The following is a 14,737-nucleotide window of genomic DNA, read 5'->3' as shown; positions in this document are numbered from 1 at the left end:
TGCGCACAAGCCAAGGCAGCGAGCAGGATGGATCCCGCTCGCTGTTTTGGCTTCCCCTTTAGCCCCATGCAGCCTCTCCTTGCCGGGAGACACTGCGCAGGGCTTTCCTGGCTTTCCTGGGAGGTGGGGGGATTCAGCCACCTCCCGCAAAACCGGCAGAAACCGCGCAACTCCTTTAAAGAGATCGCGGCTTCTCCTGGCTTTTCTGGGAGGTGGGAGAAGGGACTGATGCGGCCAGTCAGTCCCTTCTCCCTCCTGTGGAAAAGCCCGCAAGAGCGCACGGAGCTTGTGTGCAGCTCTTGGGGGCTTTTCCCGCCTGCCTCCCCCCTGCATTCGCTCCATAGGACGCACACACATTTTCCCTTGCTTTTTAGGAGGGGAAAAGTGTGTCCTATGGTGCGAAAAATACGGTAAATGTTCTTTTCGTGGGGTGGAATTCAGCTTAAGTGCGTGGGTTAATGCACATGGGGAAGGAGGTCCACTTGCACAACAGGACTTTCTCCCTCTCTTCCCCTCACGAGTCCCCTAAACCTGTCCTGGGCTTCCCACCTATGCTCCAGAACAGATTTAGGGAGCACAGGTGGGGTGCTGGGAAAGTCCTTTGTTTTGCATATGCAACAACTCAGTTGAATCTCTCCCAGTGTGGAGATTGCTCCCCAATTTCTGACTCGGCTGAGATTGTCCTAAAGAGAAACTTTTTCTGTCAACTTGCTATGCTCTGGAGAACACCTTTTGGATAGTCTAATTCTCCCAAATGTGAAAAAGCTACCTGTTTGGTGGCATGCTTTTCAGTTGGGATTCAAGAGCGCAAGGGAATTAAAATAACAACACATAACTTTATAACCAAGTGCATATATATGATAGTATCAGCAAATTATAAGTGCACTGCACTAAAACAATTCTTGACTGTCTTTAGGAGGATATCACAGACATACCAAAGCTTGCAGATAACCTCAAACTATTTAGGTAAGTAAAAAAAGCAAAACAAAAAAGCATATAAAATTTCTTTGTTTTTGTTGTGTAAATCGTAAAATTAAAATATGGACTGTAATGGACACCAGTTAGCACTGAAAGGTTTTATGGCTATAATTTATTTTAACATTCCCGCTGAGATGCAGAGTGTACCAATGTAACACTATAATGTGATGAATGCCATTAGCCACCTCCGTAAAATAGCTTTCTTTAATCTTTATTTCTTTTAAGGATTGTGCTGTGAACTGGAATGGCCACATGGTTGGACAAGGCTGCCTTGTTGCACTTTAAGCCTTTCACAGTATAACCTTGTTTGCAGCAGAGACTTCTGTATTCTCACATGGAAGTACTATGTCTCTACGTTCCTAATAAGTGGGACGCAGGTGGCACTGTGGTCTAAACCACTGAGCCTCTTGGGCTTGCTGATCAGAAGGTCAGCGGTTTGAATCCCTGCGACGGGGTGAGCTCCTGTCCCAGCTCCTGCCAACCTAGCAGTTCAAAAGCACGCCAGTGCAAGTAGATAAATAGGTATCGCTGCGGCGGGAAGGTAAACGGCATTTCCGTGCGCTCTGACACTCGTCACGGTCCTCTGTGCACCAGTAGCAGTTTAGTCATGCTGACCACATGATCCAGAAAAGTGTCTGTGGACAAACGCCAGCTCCCTCGGCCTGAAAGCGAGATGAGCAACCCCATCGTCACCTTTGATTGGACTTAACCGTTCAGGGGTCATTTACCTTTTTACCTTCTATCTAATAATGTGGTTAATCTGCATGGCACCTCTTCCATTCTGTCTTAAGACTGTTAGGAAGACTGGAAGCTGACAAGTCACATCCTTGGCCCATCTATCTCAGAAAACACCTACACTGGCTGTCCACAGCTTTCCAGAATTTCAGACCAGGGACTCTCCTTGTACTACCAGGAGGTGCCAAGAATTGAACATGGAACCTTTTGCATAGTGTTAACGGAAACGCAGAGGGCTCTCTTGGACGAAATGAAGACACCAACCAGAGCAAAATCAGAGCAAAACAGCAGCCAGTAGGCTTGGTCTTTATTAGCAAAGACTGTCGCGACAGGGCCCCCACCGCCCACGAGGTGAAGCAAGATGGAAGCCCCGAACAAAAGGAGACCTTCACTTTTATTACTTGCTAATCCCCTTGGATACACCCTCAAATTACATCATATTTACATCATGATTACATAGAGAACAGGAGGAGTCAAGGGAGGAGTCGGGCAGGTAACTCGAGCATCTTCACACCTGGCGAATGCCCCCGTCCCCCTTACTAGTGGAGAAACAAAGGGAAGGGGCGCCGCTTCCTGCCCCCTGGAGGGAACCCGGTCATAGTCCTTTTGTTATGACCGTAGCCGAATACACGATCATATGCAGGCTATTGTGTCTTCCGTCGGTTGGCCGTCTAAGCCCATCAAGCCGGCTATCAAGGTGTTCAGGTCATCCGGGTGGAGCGCTGTGTACGTGCCTGCTCGGTCGGGGGATTATGGCTGGTTGGTATCAAGCCACCCCCCTTTGATAGTCCTTGTGATTTGTAGCCGAATAAAAGTGGTCCGATGAAAATCCAAGGTACCGTTGATTTTTGGTGAATTTCCGAAGAAAGGGTTGTTGAAGTTCAAAGCACTTCCCAAATTTAGATACAATGTAGCAACATTTGATTAGATCAGTCACGGTCAATTGAGTCCGGAAACATTGTATTAGTGAGCTGTCAAAGTAGGGAAGCGGTGGATGCCGGCTGCAGTACCAGCGTAGCCGCCACTAGGGGCGCTGTTCGCTAACGCTGATTGGTCGAGACGGCAGCCGGCTGACCTCGAGTTCGTTCGCCCGGTCTACTGAAGGGAAATGCATGAAGGAAGATCGGGATTCTATATAGTTTTGTCAAAATAGCGCTTCCTTATTTACGGAAGGCTTTGTTTAAGGAAGACAACCCTCTAAAGGGTCGTCTCCTGGATGGGGGTAGGTGTGTACGTGTGCGTGTGGTGCTTGTGCATTACAGGTGAGCGTGTGGAAAAGACGGGGGGGGGGTTTCCGGCCACAGTTCCCCCCTTCGGAGATAAGATTGCGAAGGTGCAAGACCGCGCAATCCTTCTCTCCGCACAAATCAATAAAAGTCTGACAAATCATACCTAGGACTTAGGCTCTGCGTGTTCTTCAGGGGTCCCATTTCGATGAGGGTTGATGAGGTCCTTGGGGCAGGCATGGATGTTCGCGGACGGAGAGCTGAAGCGCAAGAGCCGCAGTTTTGACAGCACATCGGGAAGCAGTGAATGGCGCAGCAAAAAACAGCAATGCAGATGGTAACAGTGATCAGAATCAGGAGTCCGTTTCCCATGAGTTGTTTTATCCACGCGGACCCCGGCAGCCAATTCCAGAACTGAGCATCCGACAGTCCCTCATGCTGAATGTCCTTTAGTTCATCTGTTAGTTTATGAATATTGTTGAGGTGTCCAGTAATATTTAGGGTTTGATCGGAGATGTATGTGCAGCATTCGGTTCCCACAAGGGCACATACTCCTCCGGTCGAAGCAAGAACATAGTCCAAAGCCAAGCGGTTCTGGATCGCCGTTTGTCTGACCTCTGTTAATTCCGTTAGGATAGATTGGGTGGCAGCATTTGACTCTTCCATAAAATTTAGGAGAATGTCCGTTAGCTTGAGAATGTCAACATGGTTGGAACCAGCCCCGTAGGCGGGAAAAAGGGCCCGGCCATAAGTTTCTCCATTGGCTGTCACGTCGGAGAGTTTCGACAAGTCCTTAGCTCTTTTGTTTCGCCTTCTTCCGGGAGGGAGATCACGGGTGACTCGGATCCCAGGCAAGATCAGTCCGAGGTAGCAAGTTCCTTGGGAATGGGGGCTGGCCCATACATAGCCACGGTGGCCACATACCCAGAACAACCCTTGCAGGCACGAGTCTATACGACCGGTAAGGAAGGTGCGAAAGAAGCATTGGGAGACGGGGGAGGGGTCCCAGGAGTCGGGCAAACTCATAACGTGCCTCCACGCAGACAGCAGGCTGGGATGGGTGGAGGGGTTGCCTTGTTGCCATAGGGTGATTCTGCCAGTCAAAGTAATATCAATGGTGTACTTACAGGTGCTCTCGCCAATGACTTTGTCTTTGCCGCTGAACTTCCGGCAGAGGTCGCCTTTAGTGGGTCCGTTGAGGTAGATGTACTGGTGGGTCAGATTCACAGCGGTCAGGTTCCAAGACCGTATGTCCGCAGAGAGATGTTGTTGCAGAGTAAGGGGTATTCCGAGGAATGGTATGCCACTGTGGAGGTGTGCGGGGGCATTGGCACAGATCCAGCAATTGTCCGTGGTAGTTTGTTTGGCAATTTGAGAGATTAGTTTTACGTAGGTATTTGAATGCCAGGTGGACAGAAGGTCATTATGGGTGGTGGGGTTTTCAGATATTGACAGTTCCCCCCTTTGTCGAGGTGCGGTCCCAGCAGGGTGAAGTGGATCTTGTCGGAGCAAGTAGGTGAGGTTTGTGGTCAAACCTCCGCATCTTTGTGGCCCGGTGGTATCCCATTGAGCTGGTGGTGCAGTGGAGTGATGCCAGCCTTCTAGGTATGCCTTGCCGTCCCAGGTGGCAGCGGTGCCAATGTCCCAAATGCAACAATATCGTCGGAGACAGACTCCCTGTAAGGTGGTGTGACGGGGGGCAGTGTCGACTCTCTGGCAATAGAAGCCGTAGATTAGGTGGTCTGTGGGGTGATTTTTGTCAGTATAGACCGACTCACCGCCACCATTGTCCAGAAGTGTCCAGTTAATTGTTTGTTGGGGGGTGCCGTCGGAAAAGGTTGTATAAGAGCCATTGATGCAGTGGGCGCGGTACCACGGGCCATCTCGGGTGAGGATGAGTTTTCCGAGTGGCGTGTAGGAGGTAGAGCGAATAAAGAGTTCCCAGGATTGGTGTGTAGCAAGAGTCGGTAGTACGGAGTGTCGGAGAAGGGTGCGGGTCTCAGGTAGACAGAAGTCGAAGTCCCCCAAGCGATCCAATGTTCCGGGTTTCACCATGTCAATAATCCCGAAATGAAGATATTTGTATTGAGTTTGTAATCCAGGGCATGATGCATGTGAGGCGGTGGTGGGATGGGAAAGAGTGGTTGCGATGAGGATGGAGAAGAGGAAGAGTTTGGGTGCGTTGGTGTCCATAGCGTGTCAGTTGGTGAAGCTGTCAGATGAAGCTGTCAAATGGAGCTGTCAAATAAAGCTGTCAGATGGAGCTGTCAAATGGAGCTGTCAGATGGAGCTGTCAAATGGAGCTGTCAGATGGAGCTGTCAAATGGAGCTGTCAGATGGAGCTGTCAGATGAAGCTGTGGGGATTTTACGGAGTCGGAGGCGGATTGAAGGTTGCTCTGCGTTTTCTGTAGTCGTGATGAGTTCAGAAGACCAATGGGCGGGTGAAGTTGGTGGTTCGGGTCCGGTCTGTTGGGCCCGATTCGTGCCCCGATCAGGTCCGGTCTGTTGGGCCCGATTCGTGCCCCGATCAGGTCCGGTCTGTTGGGCCCGATTCGTGCCCCGATCTGGTCCGGTCTGTTGTTCCTCTGAGTCGGTATCGCCGTCCCCCGGTGTAGTTGGGGTGCAGTAGGGTGAGTCGTCCGTGGAAGGCTCGGGTGGCAACGCGGGCTTGCAGCGGGTATGGTGTATCCAAGCTGTCTTTTCCGCTACCTTAACAGAAGTTGGGGTGGTTAAAAGTACTTGGTAGGGGCCCTCCCAGGTGGGCTGCAGGGGTACCTTTTGATAGGTTTTGGCTAGTATCCAGTCACCTGGCTGGTATGGGTGAACATTCTCATCCAGTGGGATGTTCTGGCTTGCAGCTGCATATTTGTGAAGAAGGGTTAGTTGCTTCTGGAGTTGCGTTACATATTTGGTTAGTTCAGATTCACCGACCTCCAATTCTGAGGTAGGGAATTGAGTGTTGTATACGGGAGAGGGTCTGCCAAACAGTAATTCATATGGTGATAGTTTAAGGCTACCGCGGGGGCATGCCCTTAAATTATGTAGGACTAAGGGAAGAGCATTTAACCATTTAATCCCTGTGTCCGTACAGAGTTTTCCTAATTGGGACTTTAGTTGTTGGTTCATTCTCTCCACCTGCCCGGAAGAAGGGGGGTGGTATGGGGTATGAAGCTTCCATTTTACTCCTAGAGCGGTGGCTACCTGTTGAATTATATCAGATGTGAAATGTGAACCCCTGTCGCTGTCTATATGTCTGGGGACACCGAACCTTGGTATTATTTCTTGTAATAGGATCTTTGCGACTATCTGGGCAGTTGTTCTGCGGGTAGGGAAGCACTCTACCCACCCTGTTAATTGATCGATGATGACCAGAGCGTGTTTGTAGCCGTGGCAGGGGGGTAGATCTATGAAGTCTACTTGGAGACTTTCGAAAGGGACGAAAGCCCATGGCCTGGCTCCCGGAGGGCACCTAGCGGCGTGTTTTGGGTTAAAGGCTTGGCAAGTATGGCAATTTTTGACGGCAGCTTTAGCAGCCTGGGTGAGCCCAGGGGCATACCAACAGCGCTGCATTGTATCAATAAGTTTGTCTCTTCCCCAATGTGTACGTTGGTGTAATATTCTCAAATGCTTGGGTACCCACAATCTGGGCATTATGAGTCTCTTGTCTGGGAAATACCAAACACCATTTTGTAAGTGGGCTCCTTGCTCTTCCCAACCTGTAATCTCTTCTGGGGTCGCTGTTTTGTACATCTCGGTAAAGTCTATATCTGATGGGACTTGGGGTCCTTGGAATTCGTTGTCTGTAGTGAGGGGTAGGAGGGCTGCTTCTTGCGCTGCCCGGTCGGCACATCGATTCCCTATGGAGACCTGGTCTCGCCCCTTAGTATGTGCTTTACAGTGGACTACCGCGATGGCTTCGGGTAGGTGTATGGAGTTCATAAGTCGCTGCACTAAGGGAGCGTGTGCAATTTGGGTACCGGCTGCCGTCAGGAAGCCTCTCTGTAGCCAGATTTGGCCAGTGGCATGCACTAATCCAAAACAATACTTTGAGTCTGTGTAGATATTGATTCGTTGCCCTGCGCCTAATTCACAAGCTCTGATTAGGGCGATAAGTTCGGCGGCCTGTGCGCTGTATTTTGGGTGCACAGGTCGTGCCTCTAGGGTCTCGCTGTCAGTCACTACAGCATATCCAGTTTTCCGCTCGCCATCTACAATCTTGGAGCTTCCGTCAGTGTATAAAATGAGGTCGGGATTGGGTAAAGGGAGGTAGTCGAGGTCTTCTCGTGGTTTCTCCATATGGCGGACTATTTGTGAGCAGTCGTGGTGCGGGGTACCATCGTCGGGAAGGGGCAAGAGGGTTGCGGGGTTAAGCGTGTTCACTCTCCTTATGGTTACGTTAGACGGGCTCAGGAGGATGGCCTCGTATTTGTTTAAGCGTTGTATGGTGAAGCGTTGACACCCTTGTAAGCTAAGGAGGGTGGCGACAGCATGGGGGACGTTGACGGTTAAGTTGTGCCCCAGAACAGTCTCCTGTGCTTTCTCTAGGAGCAGTGCCGCTGCTGCTACTGCTCTAAGGCAGCCCACATGCCCTAGTACAGTGGTGTCTAGCTGAAGGCTGTAGTAAGCGACGGGTCTGTTTTTTCCTTGAAAGGGTTGGGTAAGGACCCCGGAGGCTACCCCTTTGTTTTCGTGTACGTACAAGGAAAAGGGGAGCCTATAGTCTGGGAGTCCAAGGGCAGGTGAGGTCCTCAGTTCCCTTTTAATGGACTCAAAAGCCTCGAGTGCCTCTGCCGACCATCGAAGTTGGTCGGGGGAATCTTCGTGTGTCATTGCTGTAAGTGGCCGGGTGAATTCTCCATAGCGGGGAATCCATGCGCGGCAAAACCCACTCATTCCGATGAAGCCCCGAAGTTGTCTTTTAGTTTTTGGCAGGGGTAATTTTGTTATTGCCTCGATTCTGTCTGTGGTTAGAGCACGAGTGCCCTCTCCTAGGATGTGGCCAAGATATTTGACTTCCTTTTTGCAAAACTGTATCTTTTTGGGGATACTTTGTGTCCCTTCTGTGCTAGTATGTTTAGGAGAGTTATAGTGTCGGTTTGGCAGGATTCGAAGTCTTGAGCACAGAGTAAGATGTCGTCTACGTAAAGCCTGAGAGCGGAGCCTTTTGGCAGTGTCACGTCAGCTAAATCTTGATGAAGTATAGATGAGAAGATTGCTGGGGACTCTACATATCCTTGGGGTAATCGAGTCCACGTTAGTTGTCCTGTCTGCCATGTAAAGGCGAATAGGAATTGGCTGTCTGGGTCTACGGGGATGCTGAAGAAAGCTGAGCATAGATCTATGACGGAGTATACCACAGTTCTCTCCGGAATCGTGCTCAAGAGGTGGTGTGGGTTAGCTACCACAGAGTGCCTGGGGATGACGAAGGCATTCACGAGCCTAAGGTCTTGTACTAAACGCCATTTGATGGGATTGGTATTTGGTTTCTTGACGGGGAGGAGGGGAGTGTTGCATGGGGAGGCGCATGGAACTAGAACTCCCATTTTCAGGAATTCATCGATCATCGGGGTCAACCCATCTATGGCCTCTTGAGGAAGGGGATATTGTTTGGTGCACGGGAAGGGTTGATCTTTCCTGTAGTTCACTTTTACCGGGGTTGCAGATTTTAAGAGTCCTACTGAGGTTGACTCAGTTCCCCATAGAGAAGGGGAGACGCTATTTAAGAGTTCAGGCGGAAGGTCAATGGTGGGATTGTGGGCTTCTTGTAACATTCCTTGGAAGCCGAAGATGGATTCATTAGGCATGTGCAAATAGATTCCCTCTTGTCCGCATTGAATGGTAGCGTTTAATTTACAGAGCAGATCCCTACCCAAAAGGTTGACGGGGCTAGATGTGAGCAGGAAAGTATGTTTGACAGATAGGGGGCCGACGGAGACCCTTGCAGGTTTGGAAAGAGGGCAACTCCTGGGAATTCCATCCAGTCCCATTACGGTTCTGGTTTGTTCCCCGGGGGTCAGATGACTATTTGTTAGGGTGGAATAGGTAGCTCCAGTGTCCAAGAGGCAATCATAGGGTTGCCCGTCTATTTGCATGGTGCAAATAGGATCGGAGGAGGATAGTTGTAAGACGGGACAGAGAAAGGGGAAAGAGGCGGGATCTGCTTTTAATTGTCAATGCTCTTGATATTCTTGTACGGCCATTTCGCGGGCTGGGCTGACGGGGTTGGCGGCCGGTTTGAAGGGGTTGAGAGGATCCTGAGCGTGATTCCTGGGCCTTGGTTGTGGGGGAGCGAAGTTAGTTCGATGTTGCGTTTGGACCGTTGGTGGTATATGTCCGTATGGAGGGTATGATTCCCTAGACTTGGGGTGTGACGGTTCGCGGTAGTCTGGTCTGTGTGGCCTCGGGTCTGTGTACTCGGGTCTTGTATTTTCTGGCAGGAGGGGGCAAAATCTCCTGACGTGTCCTACTTCCTCGCAGTTATAGCAGATACGCTTGTCTCGGTACTCTGGACCGTTTGGTTTGTTTCTATCCTTGTATGGTGGGACCCCTCCTGCATATGCTAATACCCTCGGAGAGTCGGGTTTTAAATCCTTTCTCCTCCGCTCGTCCCTCGAATTAAAGACGGATTTGGCGATGGAAAGGATTTCGCTAATGGTCTTTCCGTCGTATCCAAGGTGTGCGTTTAGGGCTTTTCTAATATCCGCTGTGGCTTGGTCTTTGAAGAAGCCTTTAACTATGACCTCATGTTGGGGGCTTTCTGGGTCTATACCACCCCAGGTTTTTATTGCAGAGACTAAACGGGAATAATAGTCGGACGGATGTTCCTCTGGTCCTTGAAGGACGGCTTGGACTTTAGTCCAATTTACGGTTCGCTGGCCAGCAGCTTTAATTCCATCTAGGATAGCCTTCTTGAAAATTTTTAGGGCCCATATGCCATCGGTGGAGTTGTAGTCCCATTCCGGGTCGTTAAGTAATGTCTGGGCAGTCAAGGGGGCCATGGAGGCAGGTCTATTTAATTGATAGTTTTCGCGGTTTAGAGCCTCTCCTGCCTTCGATAATATTTCTCTCTTCTCGGCCTCGTTGAAGAGGGCTCCGAGTAGCATGTGGACGTCTGCCCATGTGGGGTTGTGTGTCGAGAAGATGGTGGCCACCTGGCGGTGGCACTTATCGGGGTCGTCTCTCAAGGAGGGCATTTTGTCGGACCAGTTCATCAGGTCCGACGTAAGGAAAGGTTGATGTGTGAAGACCATGCGAGGCGGGTCTCCTTCCTTCACGGGGGGTATGGGCAATGCTCTTAAGGGAAATGCGCCCTCTACATCTCCGTTGAGTAATGTCTCCCTAGTCCGCGTTCGACTGGCAACCGGTCCATCTGACCCCCCATTAGTGTGTTGTCCGTTGGGAAGGGCCGGTACATCCAAAATAGGATGGTCCTCTCCTGTTTTTGAGGTGCCAGCGGAAAAGTCCGGCCGAGATACGGTCGCTTCCACTCGGGGTAGGGTAGTGACTGGGGAAGTGGTCGTGTCTTCTCCCGGTCCGGTGCTCCCCCCAGCGGGCCTCGCCCTGCCCTCCGGTAACTGCGGGGCTCTAGGTTCGGGGTAGTAGAAGGGGACAAGAGTCCTATCCAGTTGCTCTTCCTGAGCCCTGATTTCGTCATATGGGGGAGGTCGGGCTGTTTTTAAAACGGCCATTTGGCGGACGATATGCGTTTGCTGGTCCCTAAACAACTCGCGAGCCTCGACAAAGAGATTGAGGTAATAGATTTGGCGAGGCTTCTCGTCGGCCAGATAGGATTTAAGTGCTTGCATCTTCACAAGGTTGAAGGAACCATGCGGTGGCCATTGGGCAGGCGGTTCCAGATGATGGGTAAAAGCGACCCACGAGATGTTGCAGAGATCCCTCAGTCTGGATTTTGAGAGTCCCTTTCTCCCTCTCAATTCCTTCCAATTCAAAAGAACGAAATTCAGAGGGGTATCGGGGTCTTCCTCAGTACGGAAAGGCTTCGTGGAAGCCTTGCCGCCCTGAGGAGCCCAATCAGAGTGTTGGGAAGCGTGAGCTCCCATCTCTCTGATACACAAGGATGGGGTATTTCGCTAGCGGTGCGCACTATAACAAACAAAGAACGAAAAACAAGGGGGACGAGGGAGGGAGGAAGGATAGGGAGGGATAGAGAAAAAAATAGTGTTTGGTCAGGGAAATAGTTATCTTATAGCATAAGGGATTTATTTCGTCAAAACGGCTCTATTTATTCCTACTTAAACTTGATCCTGTCTACCATTTAACTGTACTCAACATACTACTCTGGAACCTCAAACATTTGCCTTAAAGTCACGGGTCTCTCTCTCTACCCGATACCCAGTCACAATTTCTAAATTCTACCTCAGTACCATGCGCGCAACTAGTCCTAGTGTGGGGCCCCAATTCGTGAACCACCCCTCTAACCCCACGACAGCCTCCTGCCTAGCCTTTCGGACTAAGTTCGGAATTCCCTACTGAACGCTTGCGCAATGCAATGCCAGATCGGGGTCCGAGAAACAGATCAAGTTATGAAGGGAAGCAAATGACCTTGCGTTCTCACATACCCGGGTCATCCTCAACAAGAGTCGCCAGGCAGGAGGGGCGGCTTCATTTGCATATTTAGGACAGGGAGAGTGAGAGAGTATTTTGAAGGACGCCTCCGGACGACTCCGAGGGAGGGACGTCAGGGAAGACAGTAAAGAGCCACGCTTTCCCGGACTCAATTCCAAGACGGAAAACGGGGGAGAATAGGAGAGAATAAGGTCGGAAGGACCCCTCCGGACGACTCCGAGGGAGGGACGTCAGAGAAACAATAAAGGGCCACGCTTTCCCGGACTCAATTCCAAGACGGAAAACGGGGGAGAACAGGAGAGAGTATGAGAATTAGCGCTCCCGGGCGACTCCGAGGGGTAGCGCTGGAAACAAAGTACCACAATTTCCCCGGCCACGCTCCGAAAAGGAAATTGGGGGAGAGAAAGGGAAAGTGATAGGCATACCCGGACGACTCCGAGGGGTAACGCCGGAAAACAGTAAAGGGGTCACAATTTCCCCGGCCACATTCCGAAAGGGAAATTGGGAGAAAAGGGAAAGTTTTAGACGTACCCGGGCGACTCCGAGGGGTAATCGTCTGATAGTAAAGTTCCGCGACCTCCCTGGCCACACTCCGAGGGGGAGAATCGGGGGAGAAAAGAAGAGTGTTTAAGGCGCACCCGGACGACTCCGAGGGGTAACGCTAGAAATGAAAGAAGGAAAGTCTGGCTGTCGTGGAGACGTAACTTTACCTCCCCCCTCCCAGTGTGTTTTCTTCAAACCATACTCACGTTCGAAGATGTCCCCCGCAGATCCCGGGATCCTTTCCTTTAGCCGGCTTTACCTCGCCTTTGCTCTCCCTGGTTGGGCTTCTGGTGACGGTTGATTACCGCCCACAAAGAGGAGGCAGGGAGAGGAAGAAAAGGGATCCCTGAGCTAAAGATGCCCAGTGGCGCCCGATCCCCCTCTATCTCCCCTCTCACCTTTGCAGGAGAACCAAGTGTCCCTGAGCACGGTCGCCAAACTGTTAACGGAAATGCAGAGGGCTCTCTTGGACGAAATGAAGACACCAACCAGAGCAAAATCAGAGCAAAACAGCAGCCAGTAGGCTTGGTCTTTATTAGCAAAGACTGTCGCGACAGGGCCCCCACCGCCCACGAGGTGAAGCAAGATGGAAGCCCCGAACAAAAGGAGACCTTCACTTTTATTACTTGCTAATCCCCTTGGATACACCCTCAAATTACATCATATTTACATCATGATTACATAGAGAACAGGAGGAGTCAAGGGAGGAGTCGGGCAGGTAACTCGAGCATCTTCACACCTGGCGAATGCCCCCGTCCCCCTTACTAGTGGAGAAACAAAGGGAAGGGGCGCCGCTTCCTGCCCCCTGGAGGGAACCCGGTCATAGTCCTTTTGTTATGACCGTAGCCGAATACACGATCATATGCAGGCTATTGTGTCTTCCGTCGGTTGGCCGTCTAAGCCCATCAAGCCGGCTATCAAGGTGTTCAGGTCATCCGGGTGGAGCGCTGTGTACGTGCCTGCTCGGTCGGGGGATTATGGCTGGTTGGTATCAAGCCACCCCCCTTTGATAGTCCTTGTGATTTGTAGCCGAATAAAAGTGGTCCGATGAAAATCCAAGGTACCGTTGATTTTTGGTGAATTTCCGAAGAAAGGGTTGTTGAAGTTCAAAGCACTTCCCAAATTTAGATACAATGTAGCAACATTTGATTAGATCAGTCACGGTCAATTGAGTCCGGAAACATTGTATTAGTGAGCTGTCAAAGTAGGGAAGCGGTGGATGCCGGCTGCAGTACCAGCGTAGCCGCCACTAGGGGCGCTGTTCGCTAACGCTGATTGGTCGAGACGGCAGCCGGCTGACCTCGAGTTCGTTCGCCCGGTCTACTGAAGGGAAATGCATGAAGGAAGATCGGGATTCTATATAGTTTTGTCAAAATAGCGCTTCCTTATTTACGGAAGGCTTTGTTTAAGGAAGACAACCCTCTAAAGGGTCGTCTCCTGGATGGGGGTAGGTGTGTACGTGTGCGTGTGGTGCTTGTGCATTACAGGTGAGCGTGTGGAAAAGACGGGGGGGGGGGTTTCCGGCCACAATAGAAAGCAGATATTGTGCCACTGAGCCCTTACCACACCTTGCAAATTGCAGACTAGGTCCCCCCCCCCCCCCGTTATCATGCCAGCAACATATTTTTCTCTCACTCTCTTCCTGCCTCATTTTTATGTGTGCATTTCTTTTGTGCTTAACATCTACCTAGATCAATAGGCTTAAGAAACACCAAGGCTGGCTTCTCGGTGACTTTTTAGTTGGTCTTAAAAATAGAATAAATACTACTGTTGCTATTTTGGAATCCCCCCCAATCCTCCTAGTAGACCAGGCATAGGCAAACTCCGACCATCCAGATGTTTGGGACTACAATTCCCATCATCCCTGACCACTGGTCCTGTTAGCTAGGGATGATGGGAATTGTAGTCCCAAACATCTGGAGGGCCGGAGTTTGCCTATGCCTGTAGTAGACCAACACAGCTACCGGCAACATTTGCCTGCATACTTCTAAGTACAGTCGTACCTTGGAAGTCTAACAGAATCCATTCTGGAAGTCTGTCCAACTTCCAAAACGTTGGGAAACCAAAGCACAGTTTCTGATTGGCTGCAGGAAGTTCTCGTCAAACCCGTCTGACGTTCAGCTTCCAGAAATAGTTCGCAAACCGGAACACTCACTTCTGGGTTTGCGGCGTTTGGGAGCCAAAATGTCCGAGAACTAAGCTGTTTGCAAACCAAGGTACGACTGTATATTGTTAAATGAGCATGAATTTCAGGTAGGAGCACCGACCTGTGTCACTATCAGTTGTGTGTGTTGGCAATCAAATTGAACATTCCAGTGACTCAGATAAAGCTCTGCTATTGCCTGTCTTATTTGCACTGGAAAGTCTCTAGCCTATTTCTTCCATTGAAGTGACTGATTCCAAACGTTTAATTCTATGGAAAACATAAGATAAGAGATTGCCTGTAGCTTTGAACTCTGATTAGAGTGTTTAGTTTTGCTAATCGGTGGCGGCATTTCCCCCAGAAGTGAAGCGGTGTGCTTCAAAGGGAATTTGATTATTTTTGATACCTCTAATAAAAGAGCGTTTCAATTCATATGCAAGTGACAAAGGGCAGGAGCTGTGCTTTCAAGATTAAATGCCAGTTTGCAGCATCAGTCTGTTCCTTGCCTTTCAGGGCAATAGCCCC

General features: G+C 50.4%; 1 protein-coding gene across 2 annotated transcripts in view; it reads left to right on the top strand.

The window, feature by feature from the left end:
• FERMT1 (FERM domain containing kindlin 1) overlaps window positions 1-14,737 on the top strand; it is a 637,654-nt gene that overhangs the window by 19,386 nt on the left and 603,531 nt on the right. For both annotated transcript variants that reach the window (XR_014546323.1, XM_083606529.1), the window contains exon 9: window positions 917-966. Coding sequence is in view for 1 of the 2 variants with exons in the window: in XM_083606529.1 (XP_083462655.1) it covers window positions 917-966 (50 nt within the window). In the remaining variant the exon portion in view is untranslated. The remainder of the gene's footprint in view (window positions 1-916; window positions 967-14,737) is intronic.

This window comes from Podarcis filfolensis, assembly GCF_964270895.1.
Source record: "Podarcis filfolensis genome assembly, chromosome: 3".
In the NCBI taxonomy this organism is placed as follows: domain Eukaryota; kingdom Metazoa; phylum Chordata; class Lepidosauria; order Squamata; family Lacertidae; genus Podarcis; species Podarcis filfolensis.
Note: the sequence above shows the minus strand (reverse complement) of the source record. Positions and strands in the feature narration are given on the sequence as shown.